This window comes from Prionailurus viverrinus, chromosome F1 (genome assembly GCF_022837055.1).
Source record: "Prionailurus viverrinus isolate Anna chromosome F1, UM_Priviv_1.0, whole genome shotgun sequence".
Classification (NCBI taxonomy): Eukaryota; Metazoa; Chordata; class Mammalia; order Carnivora; family Felidae; genus Prionailurus; species Prionailurus viverrinus.
In genome coordinates, this window is record NC_062577.1 from 7,366,349 (window position 1) to 7,393,248 (window position 26,900).

Below are 26,900 nucleotides of genomic sequence, written 5' to 3' on the forward strand. Positions count from 1 at the left end.
ACAGAAAAAAAGAGCAGAATATGAAATTGTATTACAGCAGGGTCTCAAATGTAGGCAATGCATTTAGAAGAGCCAATGGAAACAACAAAATACTAACCATGGTTATCTCTGGGTAGGATTGTCATTCATTTGTATCTTCTGCATAACTTTCTATATCCTCTAATATTTCTGCAGCGTAGAAAAAGTTGCTGGACGAAAGATACAACTGTGCCACAATGCACTCCGTTTCTGGGACATCCCTGGAGGAAGAATAGAGGCACAAAGAAGGAGTGACAGGTGTTTTGTCAGGCCTGCATCTTTAGCCAGCTACAAAGCCCCCAGATGCACACCTGCTCTCATTCTGTCTCAATCCTGAGCAGTTAATCAAGTTAATTATGAGCAATTGAAGCCCTGGGAGCCTTTACTGACTGATAGTTCAACTATAATTTCTTTGCGAGTTACAGAGCCAAAGATGAAGTAAGCTTGCTTCTCTTTCATGCGCCCTTTCTCTGGGTTTTGCTTTTGTTTCTCTTTTTGTTTCAGTGTTAGCACACTTTGGAGGCCAGAACAACAGTCACAGCCCCCAAAATGATCAACAGAGCAGATTCCAGGGATCGATCGATCAGCATTCTGTAGCCCAAAGTGGGGAGAATGATAGAAGGCATGTCTTTCTGTATTTTATCAGGGCCTTGGGCACTCGGTCTTGATGGTTAAGCCAGAGGATTGCTTCTCGGCCCTAAGCATTCTCCTAGAGGCCTTCTCCCCTGGCACACGTCAAAGGTGGGACCTGAGAGAGGGAAGTGAGCCAGAACAAGTATCTCATCCAATGACCTTACCCCCAGAAGACAGACAGGGAAGGGAGCTAGAATAAGAGAACCTGAACACTGAGCATGAAAGGAAACAACTCAAACAAAAGAGGGGTCATTTGTGGACTCTCAAAAGCTAGTGTTAAAAAAACAGCAGACTTGACCTACGTGTCGGAGTTCTGGGTTGAGGCTCTCTCCTAGAACTGTTAATCCCATGTTCCTACCCCAATTCTGAGTGAGTGCCTTATACGCAGATAATCAAAGTGGATTTTTGTCTAATTAATCGCAAACCGTTTTAGGTCTTCTTAGGGTCTTCTTCCCTTTTCTTCATCTTTTCTCTCTTCCCTGATTCCTTCATTTAGCCCCTACACATTTATTGAGCAGTTACTATATGCTAGACACTATGCTGTCTAGAGATTTAAGATGAAAGGAATTTAAAGATGAATGAATCACAGCTCCTTATGTCAAAGAGTTTACAGTTGAGATGCAGCCATGTGTGTGCGTTGGGGTGAGGAAGAGACAGACACATGGTCTTTATCTGCGATGGTGTGACAGGACCTGTATTAGGTATGGTGGTGGAACAAAAGGAGAGCTGTCAATTACTCATTGGGAGTGCTGGTCAGAGATCTCTTCAAGGAAAGGTAACCCCTGAGCTAAGTCTTCAAATGTGACCTGGGCAGAATTTCTAAAGGCAGAAATGGAGCAGGAGGTAGTGCAGATACACAAGCAACAGGCCGAGAGGAGAGTGGGATCTGCCGTCCAGAACATAGCTTCACGAAGGGCAGAGTCAGCCACAGAGCTAGAAAGGTAGGTGGAGGTCAGACCAAGGGGAGCCAGGGTCCCAGGTCTGAGCTTAATTCCACAGGCTGTGGACCACACGAGGATTTCTAGGCAGAAAAACAAGATTAGACCCGTGTTTCAGCCAAGTTATTCTGGCCACAGGGTGTAGGATGGGTTGATGGGAAGAGAGACAACCTCTTCCATGTGAGAGCTCATTGCAAGAGCCCAAAAAGGAACAAGCATCAAAACTAGGCTACAGGGTAGCAGAAATGGGAAGCAAACAGCAAGTGGGAGGGACATTGCAGGGAAACACAAGGTAGAATTTGCATGACCTGACTGAGCAAGCAGAGGAATCAACTAGAATTCAGACTGAGCTATTCCAGAGTATGGTTATGCATTCAGGCAAAATCTAGAGATGACGGGGAACTTGGAAATCCCTCTTTTTGCTTTGGCAAACCATTATGTAATAAAAGAGACAGTCTGACACAGTAGCCTTCAGTGAACGTCAGCTACTATTACTATTATTATCAGCATCAACTGGAAGATGCACACTGAACAATGTCAGGACCTTAACCTAAACTAGCATCTGGGAAGAAGTAGCATTAGGAAAGGCGTTTTCTCAAAATGCTGTGTGTTCTTGGTGCATTCATCACACTCGCTTAGCTTACAATCGCTTCATATTTCATATTTTCAAAAAATAGTAGAAGTCATTCAACTCCCCAGTGGCTTCTCACCAATACAGGTGAAATCTGAAGTTTTTACGGTGGCCTCGTAAGCCCTGTATGGTTCTGTCCCAACTCCCTGTCTAATACCCTCTCGATTTTCCCACTGGCTTCCTTCACTGCAGCCACAGACTGCTTTGCTGTTCTTTACACACAGCCGACGCGTGCCCACCTTAGGGTCTATGCACTTGGTATTCCCTCTGCTTGGAATCCTCTTTGCTTCCTTACTTCCTTCCATTGTTTGCTTAACTTCCATTTCCTCAAATAGGGCCTTTGTTGACCTTCAATCAGTCCCTATTCCCTTATCCTGCCTTATTTTCCTTCATTGGACTCGTTGTCTAACAATATGTCCAGACATCTTATTATATACAAGATTGTTTATTTCTTCATGATCTGCATTCCTTGCTTTGTTATGCACTTTGTTCTGTTTATGGTGTTACTGGGCCTAAAACTGAGCTTGGTACTCCACAAGAGTACAGACTTTTCATAGATATTCATTGAATAAATGAAGCACTTCCTCTTGTAAATACTCTTTTGTCTTGGTTTCCCTGGTTTTCTCCTTGCTTCTTCAGACATTCCTTTTTAGTACACCTTTGCTGGGTTTTTCTTTTCTAACTGACTTCTGAATGCTGGTGTTATTCAGGACTCCATCCTGGAATCCTTTTTTCCTCTCTTCCAGCCTAGGTGATCTAATCCATTTCTGTGAATATAAATACCATCTTTAAATCTAAATTGCTTCCAAATTTTGTCTCTGTCCCAGAACCCCAGATGCAGACAGCCAAATGCCTACTTGACTTCTCCACTTGAATGGATAAGAGGCATTTCAAAATTAACATCTCCATAACTGAAATCTTGATCCCCCTGCCGTGCAATACCCCAACCCAAACCTAACACCCTCTAGAATTTCTGGAAAGGAAGGTCAATCTGGTTGGAAAGAGGGGAAACCTGTCCCATTTACAAAGGACTTTATTTAAGTAATGTTTTTAAAAAATCAGTTGTATCAAAGAAGGAGAGGAACAAGTAATAGAAATTATGAGGAGCATCAAACCCTCTTTGGCACTAGCACTGTCCTCCCCCCCCCCCCCCCCCAGTTCTTGCTGTCTTAGAAAAAGACACGACCTGCCACTAGGTTACTCAAGCCAAAACCCTAGGGTTCCTCCCTTTCTCTCACGTTGTCGACATCCCATCCGTCAGTTAGCTCTTTTTTCCCCAAAGTGCAATTTGAAGCCATCCTCCTCCCCCTTCATTTCTCCTGTCTCTTTTCTGTTCTAGATCACCATCATCTCTCACATGGACTTCTTAAGGGACCTCCTAACTAGTATCCCCATGCCCATTCTTGCTGCTTTGAACCTATTCTCCAAATGGCAACAAGACCGATCTTTTTTAGCTGTAAACCATATCATGACACTTTTCAAAAAGATCTTTCAATGATCGCCCACACACTTAGTAGTGCTTAGACCCTTGACCCTGCCATGCCCAAATCCCTGCTGATCCACTTCATCCTCAGCATGCACCTCACCTTCTCCACCTGAGTGGACATACTGCTGCAACATCAGCCAGTCTTCTGTCTATTCTGATGACCCACCAAACCATTTGTTGTCTGACACCATTACATATGCTGTTCCCTCTGTCTAGAATGCCCTCCTTTTGATTCTTCACATGACTAGCTCTATTCCTTAGCATCCTTCTTCATTTTAAATGGCATCTCCCCAGAGACATTTGTCCTGATCACAAATCTAAAAATTCAGCAGTTAAATCTAAATACTGTTTTAAAATTTTTAAATAAGACAGGGGCGCCTGGGTGGCTCAGTCGGTTGAGCGTCCGACTTCGGCTCAGGTCATGATCTCGCGGTTCGTGAGTTCGAGCCCCTCATCGGGCTCTGTGCTGACAGCTCGGAGCCTGGAGCCTGCTTCGGATTCTGTGTCTCCTTCTCTCTCTGCCCCTCCCCCACTCGCACTCTGTCTCTCTCTGCCTCTCAAAAATAAAGGAACGTAACAAAAAAAAATAATAAATAAATAAATAAAACTTTTAAATAAGAGAAAGCGATCTTGGCCAAGATGGAGTAACAGGGAATGGATTTATCCAGCAGTCTTAACTAAAAATCTGATCAAATATATAAAGCAATGTTTTCAGACACTGGACATCAAGGAGCAGAGGTGAGTAATCCCTGAAAGGACAGGAACAAACAAGGTGAACCCTCTGATTGCCCCCCGGTTGCTGCCTGGAGAGAGTACCCACAAGACAGCAAGGAGGGTCACCTAGGCAGAGCCCTGTGGTCTCTCTGGGTTGAGGAGATGGAGTCGGTACCTAGGTAGGCCACAGTGACTAGAGTTTGCAGGGCAGAGTACCAGAAAATAGAGACCAGCACAAAGAAAGAGCTCTGGAAATCTGTTAAGGATCTCCCTTGAAGCTCCAGCTGAATACTGATCAGTGCATGTGTGGGAGGAAACCACACAGTGCCAGGGAAAGAACAACCTGAAAGGATTAGAAGGAACAATCCTTGAAATTCACACAGGGCTAGAAATAGTTTGTGTTTCCATCAGCCAAAGTGAAAAAACTTCCAAATTCACGGGTTGTCAGGCAGAGTACTAAGAAGGGTATTATATCAGCAGAGGAGAAAATTAGCCCTAAAGGTTGCTCTGATTCCAAGTAACAAAGCATAAAAGTAAGCCTCAAAAGGAGGAAAAACTACACTTGAACTGTTTCCAAATAACATAACTCTATCCCAGAAAAAGCACAAGAACATTTATAAGAATATAAAAATATGCAGCATTCAAAAGGATAAAATTTACAACTGTCGTGCAATCAAATATGATTAGGCTTGCAAAGATGCAAGACAATACAACCCATAATACGGAGAAAAATCAACCAGCAGAAACAGACCCAGAAATGACACAGATGATAGAATGAGTAGACAGCATTTAAGAGTTGTTATAACTATAGTCCACATTATAACTACATTCCACATTAAAGATAGAGGAAAGATAGACCATGATAAGTAGAAATGTGGACGATATAAAAAAGATTCAAATCAAATTCTAGAGATGAAAACTAAATGATCCGATACCAAAAACAAAACCAAAAAAAAAAAAACAAAAAACAAACGAACACAAAAAAACCTACCAAAAAACCAAAACAAACAAACAAACAAAACCTGGATGGGATTAACAGCAGAGGAGACATTACAGAAGAAAAGATTAGTAAACATGAAGAAATAGCAACAGAAACTGCAAAAATGAAAATCAGAGAAAAAAGACTGAAGACAAAAACAAACAGTACATCAGTGAACTGCGGGCAACTTCAAGCCTAAGGGGGAGGGGTGGGAACTAGGGGTGGATATGTTCATTATCTTGATGGGGATGATGGTTTCACAGGTGTTCACATGTCAAAGCTCATCAAATCGTATGCTTTAGATATACTACTCTGTATCTATGAGACTGGTACTTCAGCCATGTCTCAACATTAGTGTAACAAAGCAACCAGGAACTAAAATCCCAGATGATGCCACCATGGGAGACAGAAGTGGGGTGAGCAAGGAATGAGTTGGGGAACTAAGTGGAGGAAAGCAATAATTTTCTAAGCTTCTTGTCTATTTGGGAAGAGTGTATATAGATACTTATTAACTGTATATGTTGTTATAAAAATACGTTTTAATGCAAGTATCTTAAACATTTATGGGTAGCCGCTGAATGAAGCAAACTAGAATGTATAACTTGAAGCCAACAGAAGAAAAAGTATAGCGAAACATACTGATCCATCCTACTAAGGAAGAAAAAGGAAAAATAAGAAACCTAAAGATAGTAAATATAAATTGAAAATAACTGAATGAAGCTTTTAGTCAAGAAACTAGAAAAAAAAAACCCACAAAATAGCCTCTGATAAGCAGAAAGATGGAAGTCATAAACTTAAAGCTGAAATTAAAATGAAAAGGAAAACTATACGTTTCATCAGTGAAACCCAAACCTGGTGTTTGGAAAGATCAATAAAATAAACTTTGGCAAGTATTAAGGGGAAAAAAGACAAAAGGTATAAATAACATTAAGAATGAAAAGGGGAGGCAATATTAGAATACATATATTTTTAAATATAGGCAAATATTATTTTTATGCCAATAAAGGTTTTGGTTTTTATTTTTTTTTTTTTTTAATTTTTTTTCAACGTTTATTTATTTTGGGGACAGAGAGAGACAGAGCATGAACGGGGGAAGGGCAGAGAGAGAGGGAGACACAGAATCGGAAACAGGCTCCCGGCTCTGAGCCATCAGCCCAGAGCCCGACGCGGGGCTCGAACTCACGGACCGCAAGATCGTGACCTGGCTGAAGTCGGACGCTTAACCGACTGCGCCACCCAGGCGCCCCAAGGTTTTGGTTTTTAAATCAACTTTTTGAAGTATAACTTAGACACGATAAAATGCATATGTTTCAGGTGTATAATTTGAGGAGTTTTGACAGCTACATAACACTTGTAACCACTGACGCCACAGTCAAGATATAGAATATTTCTGCCAACCAGAAGTTTCCCTGTGTCAGTTCTCAGGCAACCCCTCACCCTACCTCTTGGCCCCAGGTAACCACCGGCCTGACTTCTATGACTACAGTCTTACCTTTTCTCAAGTTGTGTACAAACTTACACATTTTTGTATAAAGTACGTAGTCTTTTACGTATGCCTTTTTTACTCAACAAAATATCTTGGTATGTATTCACGTTGAATAGTTCATTCCATTTAATTTAATTCCTGAGTAGCAGTCTACTACAGATGTTCTACAATTTGCTTATCAGTTAATCTATTCATGAATATAAATAGAGCTGCTATGAAAATTCGTGTATAAGTCTTTGTGTGGATATGCGTTTTCACTTCTCCTAAAGAGTGGAACTTCTGGGTCCTATGGTAAGTAAGAAACTGTCATGCAATTGTCCCACCAATAATATATGGAAATTCTAGTTGCTTCACATCCTTGCCAACATTTTAAACCAATATATTGGAAAACCTAAATGAATTAGACAATTTTCTAAAAAGTGTAAATTAGCAAATTTGACCGAAGGAAAATTAGAAAACTTGAAAAAAAAATAATAACCATACAAACTATTGAAATGGTAAACAAGGGCAACTCTATCCGCCAAAGCTATACTAGGGTCAAAGACTTTTACCAGTAAGTTCTACCAAACTGTGAAGGAATAAATAATTCCCATATACTGTTTAATGTGAACAGAGAAAAAGATGGCAGTTCATTCTATCACAATGCTGATACCAACATTTTGTAAGGCTAGCACAAAAATATAATTCAGTATCACTTCAAACAAGGAAGCAAAAAATCTTACATTAAGTTAAAAGAAAAAAAGCACTGTTTCATGATCAAGAAGAGGTTATACTCAGAAAAGTAGGCTGCTTCAAAATTAGAAAAATCCAGCAGGATCATTTATTTAAAAATTTTTTTTAAATTTTTTTTTAACGTTTATTTATTTTTGAGAGAGAGAGAGAGAGAGAGACAGACAGACAGAGCATGAGCAGGGGAGGGTCAGAGAGAGAGGGAGACACAGAATCTGAAACGGGCTCCAGGCTCTGAGCCATCAGCATAGAGCCCGACGCGGGGCTCGAACTCACCGACTGTGAGATCATGACCTGAGCCGAAGTCGGACGCTTAACCGACTGAGCCACCCAGGTGCCCCTATTTAAACAATTTTTAATATTTATGTATTTTTGATAGAGAGACAGAGACACAGCACAAGCAGGGGAAGGGCAGAGAGAGAAGGAGACACAATCTGAAGCAGGCTCCAGGCTCCGAGTCATCAGCACAGAGCCCGATGAAGGGCTAGAATCCACCAACCTAGATCATGACCGGAGTTGAAGTTGGGGGTTTAATCCACTGAACTACCCAGGCGCCCTCCCCCCCCCCCCCAGCAGTATCATGTATTATATTAACAAATTAAAGAATAAAACCATATGATCATCTGAAATGATCCACAACAAGCATTTAATAAGTTTTCAACTCCTATTCTTGACTTAAAAACATATACGACGGGTCGCCTGGGTGGCTCAGTCGGTTGAACGACCGGACTTCCGCTCAGGTTGTGATCTGGTGGCTTCATGAGTTCCAGCCCCGAATCTCGCTCTCTACTGTCGGTGCCGAGCCCGCCTCGGATCCTTTGTCACTCTCTCTCTTTCAAAAATAAAATAAAAAACATTTAAAATATATATACATCAACATGTATACACATGCTTAATAAACTGACCTCATAAGGGGATTTCTTTGTGAAGCATATATAACACTGAAACCAAAGCCTTCTGTATACACCAGCAGTAACCAATTAAAAGATGCAAGTTTCCATAGCAGCTACAAATATATTCCTGACCTTTCTGAGGAAACCTATAAAATTTTATTCAAGGACGTTATTTACGTTTGTTTTTTTTTTTCAGGGACATTATTTTAAATCTCAGCTTTTTATTGTCGGTTTTCTTCCTCACATATTGCAAACTGCTTTATAAAACCCCATGTTCTTTGCAACCATAACAAGTGTAATTTAAGAACGGGGGCGAGGGGGGGCGAAACGAAAAGGCAACAACACCCCCCGCCCCGCGTGCCCCATATTGGTTGATGCATTTGTTCTGTCACCTTCCTTCTCAAACTCCCCCCCCATTAGATTGTAAACTTCTTGGGGGAAAAGATCTTGTTTGTCGCGCTCCTGTCTCTTTCCCCCACCCAACACCTTTCACAGTGCTTGACACAGAGCCGGCCTTTTACAGTCGTAAAACATGAAAGAACCTAAACAACTCACCAGGCCTCTTTCTCTCTACCTACTTTAACACATACTACGCAACAATGTACAGGAATTGCGCCGAGCCTTCCACGTGACAGCACACGCACCAACGCCTCATCCCAGCCAATCAGAATGCTTTGCACCTGTGACCGAGCTCCGCCCCCCCCTCCCCCCCACCCCCACGGCTCCACGAGTCAGCCTCGGACTGCTTTTCTCCCGGCAAGGCCAATGCGCCTGCGCACCGCGCCCTGATTGGCTGAGCGCCGCAAGCCTTCGCGCGCAGGCGCCTGCCTCGGTTACTAAGGGCGGGAGCCCGGCGAGGGCGCCGGCGGCTTGTGCTGTCTCAGGCCCGGGTCGTCGAATCTTGGCCTCGCTCGCCATGCCAAACCGCAGGACCAGCCGTAATGCCTACTATTTCTTTGTGCAGGAGAAGATCCCCGAACTACGGCGGCGAGGCCTGCCCGTGGCTCGCGTAGCTGATGCCATCCCCTACTGCTCTGCTGACTGGGCGGTAAGTAAGGCTGGGGGGGGGGGCGCAATGGGGGGCAGGGGGGGTAGAGCAGGCAGTTGGGCCGGTGAGAGGGCGAGGCGGGAAGGATAGAGGCCTCGAAGAGACCAGTGACCCCTTGGCCCCTGCTGGAGGGAAAGGAAGTCCGGCCCTAAGGCAAACCGACGCGGAAACCTCCTGGAAAGTCTAGGCTTCCGCGTCTGGGGCCTAGGGCACTCGGTCCTCATTGCCGCTTCTCTCCTTTCTGTCCCCTCAAATGTCCCCAAGCTCCTGAGGGAGGAAGAAAAGGAGAAGTATGCAGAAATGGCTCGGGAGTGGAGAGCAGCCCAGGGAAAGGACTCTGGGCCTTCGGAGAAGCAGGTAAAGTTAGAGACGAGCAGTTACCTGCTTGGCACATAGGCGTGTTCAGTAAATGCTGGAGGAGTGAATGGGTGAAGGGTAGACTAAAAGGGTAGGCTGGTGGGTGAGTTGGGTTAATGCAAAGAAGGATTTTTTTTTTTTTTCTTTTTCCTGGTGTCAGAATGCCTGTTAAAAAGCCAACGGGCTCCCTGGGCACCTGGCTCGCTTGGTTGGTGGAACATGCGACTCTTGATCTCAGGGTTGTGAGTTCAGCCCCACATTGGGCAGGGAGCCTACTGGAAAAAATTTAAAGAGCCAACAGGTTCCCTAGCTAGGGCAAACCACACATTGTTGTTACTGGGTGGTGTGAAATCACCAAAACAGGGAAATCCCTATTCGGAAACCTGCAACCAATAAACCATGATCAGCAATGGGGGAGTTGGGTTTTAGGATTTGTACTAGATGATCTTTAAGGGTTCCTTTCAACCCCTTTATGATTAAAGACTCCCTTTTTGAATGTTTAAAAGTAGCTTGGACCATTCTGTCTTTTTAAATGACACTTGGAACCAGACCAGTTGTTGTGTTTGAAATTAGGAAATAACAAAACTTGCACATGCTGATGAAGGTTAATGTGCCTTATAGTAAGAATTGAATAAAGTTTATTTGGGTAAAGTTATGACTAGTAAAATGATAAAGTACTAAAAAATTTTCTTGTTGATTTGTATCAAGAAAATGCAGGGTTGGGGTGCCTGGGTAGCTCAGTTGGTTAAGTGGCTGACTTTGGCTCAGGTCATGATCTCAGGGTTTGTGAGTTCAAGCTCCTCATTAGCTCTCTGCTGTCAGCCAGGATCCTCTGTCCCTCCACCGTGTGCATGCTCTCTCAAAAATAAATAAACATGAAAAAAAAATTCAGGGTAGTTGTGGACTTTTCCCCTCCCTCTGTGTTCTTTCCATTCTTACATAGTAAAGTTCCATTCTTTTTTTAAACTGTCAACATCGGATTGAAGTTCAAGAGAGCTTTGCTTGCTTTAGGCTTGAGAGATTGTTTTATTTTGTAGATGTATATTTGAGTAGAAGCTCCAGTCAGTTGCATTGGTACTTAGTTATACTTGTGGGCTTTGATTTTTTTTTTTTTTTACTATAATTTCTCATAAGAAATTTCCTCTCATAATGTAAGCCATGTTGTGTACATACCTCATTGAGACTTGGAGTCAGCATGATCGGGTTTTTATTTTTAGCAAAAACCGTGTTAAAGTACTTTGTCGAACAATGTTCTTTTGGCCACTGGGCTGGCATATATTATGTGATTCAGTGGGATTGATTTACGTTATCAGTAGTGGGCATTAAAAAATTTTTTTTGGATTATCAGTAGTGGGCACATGGTTTTCAGGAATAGTTGAATTGGTTGTTTACTCATCTTTTGATTCAGAATATTTACAGATTTTGCCCTTGTCTCCCTTTGGGTTGTTGGTGTCACTGACAGATATGTGTTTATTTACTCATTGGGGCTCATTGGCCTAGAGAGGTTACTGAAGTAATCTATGAGCTGTTTTTGTTATTTTGCTAACTTTAAGTATATGTATAAAGTGACCAGTAAGAGTTTAAGAATGTGATGAATTCTCTTCCTCTTTAGAAACCTTTTTCCACCCCACTGAGGAGGCCAGGCATGCTTGTACCAAAGCAGAATGTTTCACCCCCGGATATGTCAAGTTTGTCTCTAAAAAGTGATCAAGGTATAATAATCCTAAAATGTTTTGCTTAGATAAATGTGGGTGCTCAAATTGATCAAGTGATCAGTAAATATATGTTCTGTTCATTTTGATCCTGCATTTCAAAATAACTGACTACAAGTGTTCAAATTACAGTGGTGCTAAAGTTGTAAAAGATGAGCTAATTTGCGTTTGTTGAAATAACACTGGAGAGGTTTTGTTTTATACAAAAATCTGGTCTCTTGGTTAATAACCACTTCATGTGTTACTAAATATACTTCTTAGATTTAAGTGTTTATAACTAGACCCTTAAAATACATTTAAATTACAAAGAGAAGGTTGAATTATTGAGTTGGCCTGGAAAAGAATGTAGCTAATAAGAGCCCTTGTTATGCCTTCTGGCTGTTTTTATTGTGTTATGAATTTGTTGAAGATTAATAAACTTTTAACAGTCTTAAATTGTGGCCAATCCTGGTGTATAAAACCCTTCTCGCAATCTCATATTTCTTTCTTCCTTTAGAGAATTTATTGGTGTTCTTATGTAAATTGGTAAAAAGTAAAGAGTGAACTAAATTGTCCATAGTTTATATCACGCAGTTTTTCTACACTGATTCTACTTGGCTTTATTTCCCAAACCTCTTGAATTTGTTGAATATGGGTCACAGCTTTTCTTAAGTCATTCCTGAAATTCAAGGCATATGTCTAACTAAATTATGTAGAGCTGGCTGCAAATTTGAATAATTTTGTTGCTTCATGCAGAGTGGTTACCACTGTAATCCTTGATAAGTATAATTATAAAAATTTTGATTCGTTTATCTGGTACAGATAATTAGTTTTCTCATTTCCAGCTCATTTAGGATTATAGGAACACAAGGAAAACGGTTCTAAAACTTTCTTTTGTAGAGGGGTAAACTCTCATCTATTTGTGCTGTCTTACTGCTTTTTTTTTCTTTTTATTTATTTTTTTAGCTCTCCTTGGAGGCATTTTTTATTTTTTGAACATTTTTAGCCATGGTGAACTACCTCCTCATTGTGAACAGCGCTTCCTCCCTTGTGAAATAGGCTGTGTTAAATATTCTCTCCAAGAAGGTATTATGGCAGATTTCCACAGTTTTATAAATCCTGGTAAGTAGAGTGGGTAGATGCTAGATCTTAAAAACTATGCGTTTTATCTTGAGTTTATTTAACAATATTTGTTTTCTTAAAGGCTGATGCATAGTTGAGTTCCTAAAATGTAACAAGACTTCATCATAATTGGTTGAAAAATCATTAAGAATTAGGTGTTTACATGGGGTTTTTTTAGTTGAAGCTTTTAACCTCAAGAAAGCATTAGAGTTGGGTGGATGGTATACCTGAAAATGTGTATGTAGCCTGGCGTTTGCTTGCCTATGGCCTTACGTCTTGGAATTTTCTAAAAGCTTTTTATGCCTTTGCTCTTTTATTTTTTTAACCCATCCTTTATCTTGGTGATCACTAGTTTTTAACTTGATGTTGCTTTGTAACCTTCAGCAAAGTTATTAACCTTTCTGAACTTATTAGCTTATCAGTAAAGTGGGAATAATTCCTATTGTTGGCTGCTCTAAGGAATACAAGAGAAGGTATGGAAATAGCCTAGTACTTAATAGCTTCTCAGATGTTCTCAATACTTTTTTTTCTGGATATTCCACTCAAGCAAAAGAGGTAGTCATGAAGACAGGATTCAATTCAGTTACCAAGAGGATAGATAAAGGACCAGTAATACTTTTTAAGGCAAGGAGGGGAACTATATAGGGAGAAGAGTAAAGGGAAAGAGGTTGAGGAGAGAACTTCATCTTTAGTTTTGTCAGTTGCTTTAAAATTCATCAGTACAGGGGCGCCTGGGTGGCTCGGTCAGTTAAGCGTCCGACTTCGGCTCAGGTCATGATCTCACGGTCTGTGGGTTCGAGCTCCGTGTCGGGCTCTGTGCTGACAGCTCAGAGCCTGGAGCCTGTTTCCGATTCTGTGTCTCCCTCTCTCTCTGCCCCTCCCCCGTTCATGCTCTGTCTCTCTCTGTCTCAAAAATAAATAAACGTTAAAAAAAAAAATAAAAAAATAAAATAAAAAAAAAAATAAAATTCATTAGTACAGGCCAGCACTTTTCCTTGTGTTTAGATGACAGAAAAACTAAAACTAATTATCCTACTCACACCTGTGAGAGTTGTTGCTTAGAATAAGTTAAATAACTATTTTTCTTCATATGGTTACAAAAAATTAAAAAGAATTTGGAGACTTTCTTTTTTTTTTTAAATACATACATGAATACCTATATCAAGGGCCTTCTGGACCCCTCGTTAAGACTTCTTTAGCCCAAGTTTTCTTTACCTAGTATTTTTTTCTGTAACTTTCTTTTTATGTACATACAAAGTTTATTTTGAGAGACAGCCTGTGGGGGTGGTGAGGAGAGAGGGAGAGAGAGAATCCCAAGCAGGGCTCCATCCCATGACATTGTGACCTAAGCTGAAACCAAGGGCCAGACACTTAACTGACTGAGCAGCCCAAGTGCCCCGTATGAGTAACTTCCTTTTTAAAACAGCTTGGACAATATACCAAAATTCTTTAATACTCCTCATTCCTCTGGGTAAAACAAAACAAAACAAATCTCTCTGAAAATTTAATCGTTTGTGTTTTCACATAGCAGTAACAGTTACCTACCTATGTTATTTATGACTTGATCATCCTATGAAATATTGCTATAGCAAAATCAGAGAACTTCTCTCAACAAAATATTTTGTATTATAGGTGAAATTCCACGAGGATTTCGGTTTCATTGTCAGGCTGCAAGTAAGTATAAATGAATGGGGTAGAATATAGGCATTGAATGTGTATGTACCTGATTAAGACTTACTGCTTTAAATGAACACGTAAAACAATTTGGAGGAAGAATAATCTTACTGTTGGAGACTCTTCATAGACGTGATAGATGGCGCATGTGATCCTTAAAAACCTGAAAATTAAATAGATTTGTGGGACACCAAAGGATATGACTGTATACCTAAGCTCTGAACTAAACTCTTTTAGAAACTAGGTTTTAGCAAGTTTCCTCTGTGATTAGAATGAAAATCATGATAATTTTATTTTTTATTTATATTCAAAATTATCATTGTTTTAAGTTTTTTTTTACTTAAAAATGCTAAGTTTTTCAAATATGCATGATAAGCAGCTATTATGTAACATTTATAATGCTGTTCTTCATACATGAAGAGAACATTTTAGAGTCACTTTTAATTACGTCCTTTGAGTTTTTTCTAGTCTTCGTGAAAAATATGTACTAGTCCTTTTTTTGTTTTGCCTGGGATCAGGGCCATAGACTGTGGAACAAGGTAAGGGCAAATTTTTTTAGTTGATTCCTTTATGTAGCTTTGAATGAAAAAAAAAATGTATAAAGCACAAGAATTCTGTTGCAGTTTTTGAAGTGTGAACCTAGCTAATCTCCCCACGTATTACATCATCTGAGGTTATTCAACTAAATAGGTGGTAGTAAAACAAAAATAGAAACTTAGCTGGTGAATTAACTTCACTTTTTTACTTAAGCTGTTTCTGGTTTGTTCATCTGTTGAGTGCATTGGAATCCCTGCAATTTGCCAGACACTCATTTATGAGATTGCCACTGGCTTACTGTTTATTATTCTGGTTCTGATAAGTACTTGATTTAAAAAAAAAAGTTTTTAAGGCTTATTTTTACAACATTTTCAAGTCAACCAGATTAACAGAAAGTGTGGTTCTTAAAAACCTATTAAAGACTCTAGAAGGGTTTTCTTAATATGTTATTTTAAACTAATTAAAATTGAACACCGTTCATTCAGGAAACTTAGATCTTTTGGAGCTCATCAATTTAGACATGTCTTAAATTGCCAATTTGATAACGCTGGGAAATGTGCCAGTTAAATAAAATAAATGATTCTATTAGAGTGATGGCTGTGTCGACATAATAACTAAAAATGCTTATGCTAGTGTAATCAACCTGATGCTTAGGAAAAGATCATGTTTCAAAGGGGAACATGCTGAAGCAAATTTACATGTGGATGCAGCGTAAGTAGTAGCTAAGGAATGTACATGTAGATCTTTCAGATGCTCCTGTGCTATCTGGCCTTTTATGAAATATGTGTAAGTGAATCGCGGGAATACTTCATGGATGGGTGTTATGGTTTAGCACATTAGAATCAAAGAATTTCAAGAGATTTTGGTACGGAATCCATTAATTTCCCCACCCCCACTGCCTTGCTTTTCTCTGAAAAGGTACTTCAGATTCTGCATGAGAGTGTGGGAGTAGGAGGTCTTGGACCTTCTCTCTCTTCCCCCCTTTAACCAGAGGAGCTCTGCTTCTGTCTCTTTTACTGGTTAATTTTCTTGAGAGAAGTTCTGCTTTAAAAAAAGCAAAGCTTGGAAAACTGCTTTTGGCTTCCCGTACAAAAGGTCTATCAGCTTTTAAAATTAGTCTTCATACACAAAGAGTATAACATTGACTTAAGGTATAAAGAACGTTAATGAACAGCTGTGCATTCACCAGTCAGCTGAAGAAATAATAGCGGTGCCCTATCATTGAAGGTCCCTGTAGCTCTCCTTGATTGCATCCCCCTCCGTTTTTATGAGAGAGACACTATTTGGAATTTTGTGCTAATCATTTTCTCTTTTCTGAATAGTTTTATTGTGAATACATATGTATTTAAATGGTGTATTTAGGGGCACCTAGGTGGCTCATTTGGTTAAGCGTCCAACTTCAGCTCAGGTCATGACCTCACAGTTCGTGAGTTCAAGCCCTGCATCGGGTTCTCTGCTGTCAGCATGGAGCCCACTTTGGATCCTCTGTTCCTTGCTCTCTGTCCCTCCCCTGCTTGCTTGCTCGCTCGCTCTCTCTCTGTCTCTCTCAAAAATAAACAGTAAAAAAAATTAAAGGGTATATTTAATTTTGTTTTTTTTTGAACTTTTATGTAATTAACATTGTGTGCTTGTTTCCATACCTGTATTTGTTTTTTTTAACTCAACATTACCTTTCCCCAATTTTTGTATTGGAATGTCTTTTATATTGGTTTGGGGAATTTTATTATGTATCTGCTTACTGACTTAATTACAGATACCTATTTTCAGTGTATGCATTGTATTTTTTTTTTTTTTTTTACTGTCATTGTGGCGTCTTTCAATGAACAGAAGTTATTTTTAATTTAGTAAATGTATCCTCCTTTCCCTTAGGGTTTTGAGGGTTCTTAATGTCTTATTTAAGAATTTTCTTCTACCTGCAGGTGATAAAGATAGCTTTTATTAAGTTTTGTTTTTCATATCCCAAGTTCTTATTCCACCTGGCACTGACTTGTGTCATGGTGTGAAATAGAGGTTCTATTTCTTTTTTTTTCCTGTGTAGATAATTAGTTGTCTCAGCATCATTTATTATTACTGTTTTTGTTTTTTTTTTTTAATGTTTGTTTATTTTGGGAGAGTGCATTCAGGCGAGCGGGAGAGAGAGAATCCCAAGCAGCTTCCATGCTCAGTGAAGAGCAGGACTCAGGGCTTGAACTCCAGATCCATGAGATCATGACCTGAGCTGAAATCAAGAGTCAGACGCTCAACCGACTGAGCCACTGAGCCATGGTGCCCCTCAGCGTCATTTATTAAATAATCAGCTTGTTTGTCAGTATGTAGTGCCACATTTCTGCAGATGCATGGGTCTTTGTGATATATTTATTTTGTTCTGTTGGTCTACTTGTGTTTTGTTTGGTGTTCATACCATTGAATACAGTATTTTGATAATATTTACTTAGACAAGTTCCTTGACTTTGTTTTGGAACATCACAGCTATTCTTGACCCTTTGCTCTTCCATACAATTCAGAGTATCATGCTTCATAAAAAGCTTTGTTGAAATTTAGATTGGAGGGGCACCTGGGTGGCGCAGTCGGTTAAGCGTCCGACTTCAGCCAGGTCACGATCTCGCGGTCCGTGAGTTCGAGCCCCGCGTCGGGCTCTGGGCTGATGGCTGGGAGCCTGGAGCCTGTTTCCGATTCTGTGTCTCCCTCTCTCTCTGCCCCTCCCCTGTTCATGCTCTGTCTCTCTCTGTCCCAAAAATAAAAAAAATAAAATAAACGTTGAAAAAAAAAAAAAAGAAATTTAGATTGGAATCACCTTTAAATCTTTAGATCATTTTGGACAAAACTGACAACTTCATGATACTCTGTGAACATGGGGCTACATTTTAATTTTGGATCTGTGATGCCTTATAATACTCATAATTTTCTTCACAGTGATCTTACTATCTCATTAAATTTGTAGCTTATAAATTTTATGATTTATAATGTCTCTTGAAATTATATTTTTATTTACTCTTATGTTTTAGTTTTATCCAACCATTGCTGAACTATAATTCTTGAATTTGGTCAGTTCCCTAGATCTGTGAAATGATGTTTTTCCTAATCTATATATATATTTTTTTTAATTAAAAATTTTTAAATGTTTATTTTTTGAGAGAAACAGAGATAGAATGTGAGTGGGTTAGGGGCAGAGAGAGAGGGAGACACCAAATCCGAAGCAGGCTCCAGGCTTTGAGCTGTCAGCACAGACCCTGACGCGGGGCTCAAACCCACGAGCCATGAGATCATGACCTAAGCCGAAGTCGGTCACTCAACTGACGGAGCCACCCAGGCACCCCTATTTTTTTATTTAAAATTTTAAAAATGTGTGTAACTGTGCTGGTTAGGAACTCTGGTTTTTAATGTTTCATCGGTGAGTATGTTGTTGGCTGTAGTTTTTTCTTATTTTTCGTATGCACTTTTTTTTAATGCAAGTTAACATAGTGTAGTATTGGTTTCAGAAATAGAATTTAGTGATTTATCACTTACATATAACACCCAGTGCTCATCCCATCAAATGCCCTCCTCCTTAATGCCTGTCACCCATCTAACCCATCCCCTACCCACCTCCCTTCCAGCAACCCTCAGTTTGTTCTCTGTATTTAAGAGTCTCCTACGGTTTGCTTCCCTCTCTGTTTTCATCTTATTTTTCCTTCCCTTCCCCTATGGTCATCTGTCGTATTTCTTAAATTCCACATATGAGTGAAATCCTACGAGATCTGTCTTTTCTCTGACTTACTTCACTTAGTGTAATACACTTGTAGTTTTATCTATGCTGTTGTAAATTGCAAGATTTCATTCTTTTTGATTGCTGAATAATATTCCCTTGTACCACATTTTCTTTATCCATTCATCAGTCGATGGACATTTTGGCTTTCTCCATAATTTGGCTGTTGTTGGTAGTGCTGCTATAAACATTGGGGTGCATGTGCCCCTTTAATCAGTATTTTTATATCCTTTGGATAAATACCTATTAGTGCAATTGTTGGGTTGTAGGGTAGTTCTATTTTTAATTTTTTGAGGAACCTCCATACTGTTTTCCAAAGTGGCTGCACCAGTTTGCATTCCCACCAACAGTGCAAGAGGATTCCCCTTTCTCTGCACCCTCGCCAACATCTGTTGTTTGCTGAGTTGTTAATTTTAACCATTCTAACAGGTGTGAGGTGGTATCTCGTAGTTTTGATTTGTATTTCCTTGATGATGAGTGATGTTAAGCATCTTTTCATGTGTCAGCCTTCTGGATGTCTTCTTTAGAAAAGTGTATTCATGTCTTCTACCCATTGCTTCACTGGATTACTTGTTTTTTGGGTGTTGAGTTTGTTGTTTTTTATAGATTTTGTATACTGACCCTTTATCTGATACATCGTTTGCAAATATCTGTTCCCATTCTGTCAGTTGCCTTTTAGTTTTGTTGATTTTATTTCCTTCACTTGCAGAAGCACAGAGGTCCCAATAGTTCATTCTTACTTTTGTTTCCCTTGCCACTGGAGACCGTGTAAAGAAGTTGCTGCGGTCAAGGTCAAATAGGTTCCTGCCTGTGTTCCCCTGTAGGATTTTGATTATTTCCTGTCTCACATTTTGGTCTTTTGGCCATTTTGAATTTATTTTCATGTGTGGTTTAAGAAAATGGTCCAGTTTCATTCTTCTGCATGCCTCTGTCCAGTTTTTCCAACACCATTTGCTTGAAGAGACTGTCTTTCTTCATTGGATATTTTTTCCTGCTTTGTCGAAGATTAGTTGGCCATACATTTGTGGGTCCATTTCTGAGTTCTCTGTTCTGTTCCATTGATGATCTATGTGTCTGTTTTTGTGTCAGTACTATACTGTCTTGTTGATTACAGCTTTGTAATATAGCTTGAAGTCCAGAATTGTGATGCCTCCAGCTTTGGTTTTCTATTTTAACATTACTCTGGCTGACATTATTTTGGGGTCTTTTCTGATTCCATATATTAGTGCATTAGTATATACTCCTGATCAGGGTAAAGATGGTCCCTTCTACTCCCAGTTTGGTTAGAGATATCAGTTGCACATTTTGATGAATAGTTTTTCTGTATCTCAGGTGATTTGTGTCTTTTTGTTCATCTGGTAATTTGCTAATGCTAAACCAACCTTACATTCCAGCAATAAACCCATTATAGTGACCGTATAGCTCTTAAATTGCTGAATTTGGTTTGCTAATATTTTGTTTTAGGATTTGTACGTTCATGTTAAAGACTTTGATTAATCTTACCTAATTTTGTTCTCAAGGTTATTTTGCCATCCTAAAATGGGTTAGAGAATGTGTCTTCAGTTTAATTTACCTTTGGTTCTCTTTTATGGTTCTGCTAAAATAATCTATTTTTTACTTCTCTGAACAGTTAAAACCTTATGTCTGAAAAACATAGGGATCTTTTTGTGGGGGCGGGGGTCTGTTGGTTATCTTGATGTCAAGATACCTGATCTCTTCATATGTCTTATTTTTTTCTCCCCCACCCCCATCTGATTATTTTTGAGGGCTGAACAGTACATAGAAAAACTTGTTATTCTTCTCTGAAGAAAATTTGTGACTGCTTCTGGCAGAAAGATGCTGTCACTAGCCATCTCAGAGTACCTTAATCCAATTTCAGGGATTGAGATAATGTAAAATTGGGTTCATATCTTTTAAGAGTCTATTTCTGATTGATCTCTAAAAAGTGGGGGAAGGTAGACAGATTACCACCAAAGGATCATCTGTAAAATTTGCAATTGACTTGAGTGTAAACAGTGGAAGCAAGAAGGCAATTGAATATTCTTTTAATTATAATTTTTAATATACACAAGTAATACTAGAGTAATACTGTTTAATGTCTTATTTACCTATTTGAGAGAAAGGGAGAGAGTTTGAGAGGGGAAGGGGGAGAGAGAGAGGGAGAGAGAATACCAAGCAGGCTCCGTGTTGTCAGTACAAAGCCCAACGCGGGGCTCAAACCCACAAACTGTGAGATCATGACCTGAGCTGAATACAAGAGATGGATGATTAACTGACTGAGCCACCCAGGTGGTCCTACAGTAATATATTTTTTTAAAGGTTTTATTTTTAAGTAATCTCCACACCCAGCATGAGGCTCTAATCCACAACTCAAAGACCAAGAGTCACATGCTCCACCAACTGAGCCAGTCAGGCGCCCCCGGAATAATAGTTTTAATTCTTATATATCTAAGTCTTTTGAAAACTGCTCAGTTTATCAGACTCTAAATCTCCTCTTCCAGAATTCATAAATGCCCCAAATTACCAATGAACCCAAATGCCAGAATCCACTTTCTAGGATTCCTTCTTCTCCAAGATTTTGGACCCCCGGTTCCTTACTGTAGTTTGTCTCTCTGCAGTGCTCTCAAGCAGGTGTTTCATTCATAGAGTTCTAGTCTGTTGCTATCAGAAATTGAACTCTTCCTGTGTGTCCTTTTTTATAACTTTATGATAAAATTCATAATTTGATCTTAAGCGTGAATATTTATCATCTGTACTGAATAATTTCCGTAGCTGGAATACTTTGGATCTCATTCTATCAAATTTGGTTTGGTTCTCATTCTTCTTTCATCCGGTACCTGGTTTTTCATATATAATGTTTGAAAAAATGATTTTTTTTTGAGTTTGACAAATTTAGTGGTATTTTAGTAAAGACCTTCATCTCAGTCGTTTCTCTCCCCTCTTGACCTTAGGTTAATAATTCATTTGAGTCCAGACAATATATATGTAGGAAAAGATGTTATTTTAACATAAACAACAAAATGGACAAAAGTGGAAAGTTTGCTTACATTAAAGCAAGTTAAATTCATGTATTATGATATAATTAAATCATGTAAGAACTGATAGTTCTATATATATTTCCATTGTTTTACTTGGGGTTTACTTTCAACTTAAAAGCAAAATGCAAATGAACAAAGCGTTAGGAATACAGGCTGCTTCTCTGGAGTTAATCCCTGTTTAAAAGAGCTCAGCGAGTGGTTGCTACCAATAAAGTAGTCTGAAGCTGCTTCCAAATGAAACATTGCAGGAGTTTTCAAGGAAATCATTTTACTGTATGTTTCTTTTATCTGTGATTATGCTTTTAAAGATGTGCTTAACTGTCACATTAAAAAAATTAAAGTTTTTAGAAAGCCTATAGTACATAGATCTAACAATGTGGTTGGAGATTCCATAGAATATGTTTAAAGATGTATTTTCTTTATTTTTATCTTCAGTATCTAAAATGTACATGATTAATGTGTATAATACTTTAAAAAATATATGTATAATTCAAATAGCCATATTATTTTACTAACATAAGATTTCTTGTATTAAGTTCAAATCAAATTCCATTTTCATAAATTAGTAAATTAAGCTTTAACACAGGTATGGAAAGCGCATTTTTCTCGTTTTCATCTTCATACAGTGTGGGTTTTTTGGTGTTACTACCTTTTAAAAAACAAAAACACCCACATATCTAAGTATTATACCTACATTTAAGTTTTTGGTGGTAGTTTGTATTTTAAAAGAAACTACTTCTTCATGAGTTGCCTCAAGATCTGGTGGAAATGCTTACAGGAACTAGCGAAGAACAAAAACTAAGAAGCACATTCACAATACTGATTTTACTTTGGTAGCAGATGGTCTTTGAAGACTAACGAAGGTAGACCGGACCCATTAAGGTGAAATGTACTATTTCAAATACTTAACAGTTTACATAAAATGAAAACAAAGTTTTTTTTAAAGAGGTAGGCATCTGTACCAGCTGATAGCAATGCAATACCTAGTTTATGAGGATCAAAAACAAATGCCCATTAGGGGGGGAAAAAACAAACCATGTTTTATCTAATGTACTTCCAGTCAATAGTCCAGTAACATTTTCTTCCCAATACAGGCGCTGTTCCTGGGAGACAGTTTACATTAATAAGGGAGTCAAGAGTAATTGTTTGCAGTTTAAATAGATAATAACCTCTTGCATCCCTCTTGATAGTGTCTTTAAAAATATCCAATTCTAGGGGCGCCTGGGTGGCGCAGTCGGTTAAGCGTCCGACTTCAGCCAGGTCACGATCTCGCCGTCCGTGAGTTCGAGCCCCGCGTCAGGCTCTGGGCTGATGGCTCAGAGCCTGGAGCCTGTTTCCGATTCTGTGTCTCCCTCTCTCTCTGACCCTCCCCCATTCATGCTGTGTCTCTCTCTGTCCCAAAAATAAATAAACGTTGAAAAAAAAAATTAAAAAAAAATATGCAATTCTAGGGGCACCTGGGTGGCTCAGTCGGTTGGGTGTCTGACTTTGGTTCAGATCATGATTTCATGGCTCGTGGGTTCAAGCCCCGCATCACGCTCTGTGCTGACAGCTTGGAGCCTGGAGCCAGCTTCGGATTCTGTGTCTCCCTCTCTCTCTGCCCCTCTCCCATTCATGCTCTGTCTCTCAAAAATAAATAGACATTAAAAAAAAATGCAGTTCTTAGATACCATTTCTGATTTTTCTATTATCTGTAAGCTAATCACATGAAACTATAAAATTAGTAAATGTCTTGAAATCTGTATATAAAACCTAAATTACCTCTAATTTCAAATTCATTTATATATCACTCAATCTTAAAAAGAAAAAAAAGTCTTCAAAGATAATCTTATACCGTTCTTTAAAAAAGGAAACTGTTGCAGGGCGCCTGGGTGACTCAGTCAGTTGAACGTCCGACTTGGGCTCAGGTCATGATCCCGCAGTTCGTGAGTTCGAGCCCCGCATCGGGCTCTGTGCTGACAGCTCGGAGCCTGGAGCCTGCTTCCAATTCTGTGTCTGTCTCTCTTTGCCCCTTCCCCGCTCATGCTCTGTCTCTCAAAGATGAATAAATGTTAAAAACAATTAAAAAAAAAAGGAAACTGTTCTTTTTAACTTTACACCCACCCAACACCCCAGTTTCAAAACACATCATTTAATTATCTTGGTCATGGACATTTCCAAGATGAGATTTTCTATTTCATTCCCATAGGTTCTGGTCATCAGAAAAATCATGCTTTCCTTTATTGAACGAGTTTGGTCCTAACGATGTTGGTGTATCCCTTCCAGTATTCTTCATCCTCATCTTTGTTTCTGGAGTCATTTCCTCTGTTCACTATCTTCATCTTCATTAAAGCCTACTGCTACTGAAAGGGTTTTTGGAGCAAGAGTTCCTCTAGGCTTACTTGATCCAAGTTTGATGGATATGGCTGAGACTTTCTTTGTCACTACCTATGGTGCTTCCAAATTTGTGGATCTTTACATGCTTTGTTGAGAGGTTTGCAGCTCCTTGTTCAGCTGATTACTTCTTGGTGTTGCAACTGGAACTTTCCCTTTCATTACTCTGACAGCTCCAGCTGGCTCTGGCTTCTTGGGCTTCTCCTTTCCTGCCTTCCTGGCCACCATTTTCCCCACTATGCTGAAAAAATGATTTTAAAGTAATTTGAGGTTTATAATGATGTTCCCTTCCTCCAGAAAAGATTTATGTTTGCTCTTACTAGACACCTGGAGGCCTAGCAAACCAGGCCTCCAAAGCTGTCACAAGCACATTTCTCAGCCATTCAACTTCCTCCTCTTCTGGAATTGGTAAATAACTGCAGGGGGAAAAAACTGCCCCCAAAGCTAGGCTCTCTGGAGGGCCTTTTTGAATTTCTATATTCTCTTGCATCTGGGTTTATTAATTCCTCGCTACTGTGTGCTCTTGATATTTTCAAGTATTTTAAATTTTTGTGGAAGTTTGGTCTGAATTGGTCCACTTTTTATTGCAAGTGAAAATCTTGATTGTACAACCTTTAAAAAAGCAATCATTGCTATTAAGTTCTCCAGCCTTACATGAAAAGCAGAGGGGAATAGTGAAAACATACAGGCTTAGTCACTTAAACCTGGTTTTGAGTCCTTACTCCATTGATCACCAACTCTTAACTTACTATACTAACTTCTGTGATTCTCAGTTGTCTCTTCTCTAATAGGTGTATATCCCCTTTCTCATAAGAATATTGGATAAAGTACCTAATCATAACTAGGCTTGGTACAAGTGCTTAAACATGAGTTACTCACTATCCTCTTCCTATACCCTCCTTCCTTACCCACTTTGTCATATTTGTCTTGGTCAAATTTTGAACTCCCTACTTCCTTTTTGTTTCCTTCAGGTGATTCTAGTCACAAGATTCCTATTTCAAACTTTGAATCTGGGCATGACCAAGCAACTGTGTTACAAAACCTTTATAGTTTTATTCACCCAAACCCAGGAAGCTGGCCACCTATCTACTGCAAGGTAATTTCAGTGTAAGAATTTTTTTTTAAGGTTATCCACTTAAGATACCAAAAGATCCACAAAAGGTACCCAAAGAAATTCTTTTAGATTAGGAGTTGAAGAACTGGGTTTTAATCTTACTAGTTTAGTGTAATCACGAACAGATGACCTTTTTCTGCATGTTGGTTTCTTCATGCGCCTACCCTAGGTCTCCCTTGCTTTTTACAAAGTCTGTTAACATTGCTTTATAAATGTAACTTTATTCATAGCAGTAGTCTTTTAAAATACATGTTGCTCTTTTTTATGGTTCTCATTTAGTTGTCACAAACTCTTTAGTCTTTCCCTTCCTGCCACCCCTATCTCCCCAGTTTGAAAGAACAACAATTGAACAACAATGTAGGAGAAAATACGAGTAAATTTTTTTCCTTCTCCAGTCTGATGACCGAGCCAGAGTCAACTGGTGTTTGAAGCATATGGCAAAGGCATCAAGTAAGTAAAACTAGGTTACTGTTCAAGTGCTTTATAATGTCTGTGTTTGTTTCCATTTTGATGTACATCTTCTGTGTATCTAAATTCACTAATTGTATGTCTTTTTCTATTTACCAATGGAAGAAATCAGGCAAGATCTAGAACTTCTCACTGTAGAAGATCTTGTAGTGGGAATCTACCAGCAAAAATTTCTTAAGGAGCCCTCTAAAACCTGGGTTCGGAGCCTCCTAGATGTGGCCATGTGGGATTATTCTAGCAACACAAGGTATTTATAATGATTTTGTGTTAGTGATTTTGACTTTTCTGAACTGAGGAAATATGACAAGATTGGTTTTTCCATCAATGGGCAGTGTTTTCCTATGAAACTTTGGAATCATTATTTCGTTGAATATAGGATTCCATTGATTGTCAGATACATTGTTACTTTGTCTGCAACTAAAAACAGACAGGGTGCTTTATCACTTAGAATTTTTATACTGATGGAAGAATATATTTATTTAAACAGATGTCCTATTACGTAGAATTCTTGCATATATATATATATATATATGAAATATGTAAGTAAAATAAATTGAAAATATTTTATATTTTGAAATAATTTCAGGTTTACAGAAAAGTTGCAAGAATAATACAGAAAAGTCCTATATGTCATTCTCTCAGATTTCCTAATTGTTAACATTTATTTATTTATTTTTCAATGCTTATTTTTGGGAGAGAAAGTGCATATGTGCACGTGAGAAGGGGAGGGGCAGAGAGAGAGAGGGAGACAGGGTCCAAAGCAGGCTCTGCGCTGACAGCAGAAAGCCCAATGGAGGTCTCTAACCCATGAACCGTGAGATCATGACCTGAACCAAAGTCTGATGTTTAACGGACCGAGCCACCCAGGCTCCCCTCTAATTGTTAACATTCTAATACATTTTCTTTATAACTTGCTCTCTAGACACAGTTTCTTTTTCTGAACCACTTGAGAGTAAGTTGCTGCCATGATGCCTTTTCACTTCTAAATATCAATGTATTGTTCCTAAGAACATGTATGGTAACATGATAAAATTATCAAAACAGGATATTGCCCTTGATATAATAGTGTTGTTTAATTGGAAGACCATATTCATATTTTGCTAGTGTTCCAGTAATATATTTTATAGCAAAAGAAAATCTAGTCTAGGGTGCAACTCAGGAGCATATGTTGCATTTAGTTAGGTTGTTTTAGGCTCCTTTAATCTGAAATCGTTTCTCAGTCTTTG

General features: G+C 39.1%; 2 protein-coding genes across 2 annotated transcripts in view; one reads left to right on the forward strand and one right to left on the reverse strand.

Moving 5' to 3' along the window:
* The window catches only part of ILDR2 (immunoglobulin like domain containing receptor 2), a 68,333-nt gene extending 68,189 nt beyond the window's left edge, over positions 1-144 (reverse strand). The window contains exon 1 of the mRNA XM_047841269.1: positions 98-144. Coding sequence (XP_047697225.1) covers positions 98-125 — 28 coding nt within the window. The 5' untranslated portion in view covers positions 126-144. The remainder of the gene's footprint in view (positions 1-97) is intronic.
* A 9,112-nt stretch (positions 145-9,256) lies between these two features.
* The window catches only part of MAEL (maelstrom spermatogenic transposon silencer), a 38,789-nt gene continuing 21,145 nt past the window's right edge, over positions 9,257-26,900 (forward strand). Inside the window, exons 1-8 of the mRNA XM_047840729.1 lie at positions 9,257-9,555; positions 9,820-9,912; positions 11,525-11,624; positions 12,570-12,725; positions 14,358-14,399; positions 25,064-25,188; positions 25,602-25,656; positions 25,780-25,921. Coding sequence (XP_047696685.1) covers positions 9,424-9,555; positions 9,820-9,912; positions 11,525-11,624; positions 12,570-12,725; positions 14,358-14,399; positions 25,064-25,188; positions 25,602-25,656; positions 25,780-25,921 — 845 coding nt within the window. The 5' untranslated portion in view covers positions 9,257-9,423. The remainder of the gene's footprint in view (positions 9,556-9,819; positions 9,913-11,524; positions 11,625-12,569; positions 12,726-14,357; positions 14,400-25,063; positions 25,189-25,601; positions 25,657-25,779; positions 25,922-26,900) is intronic.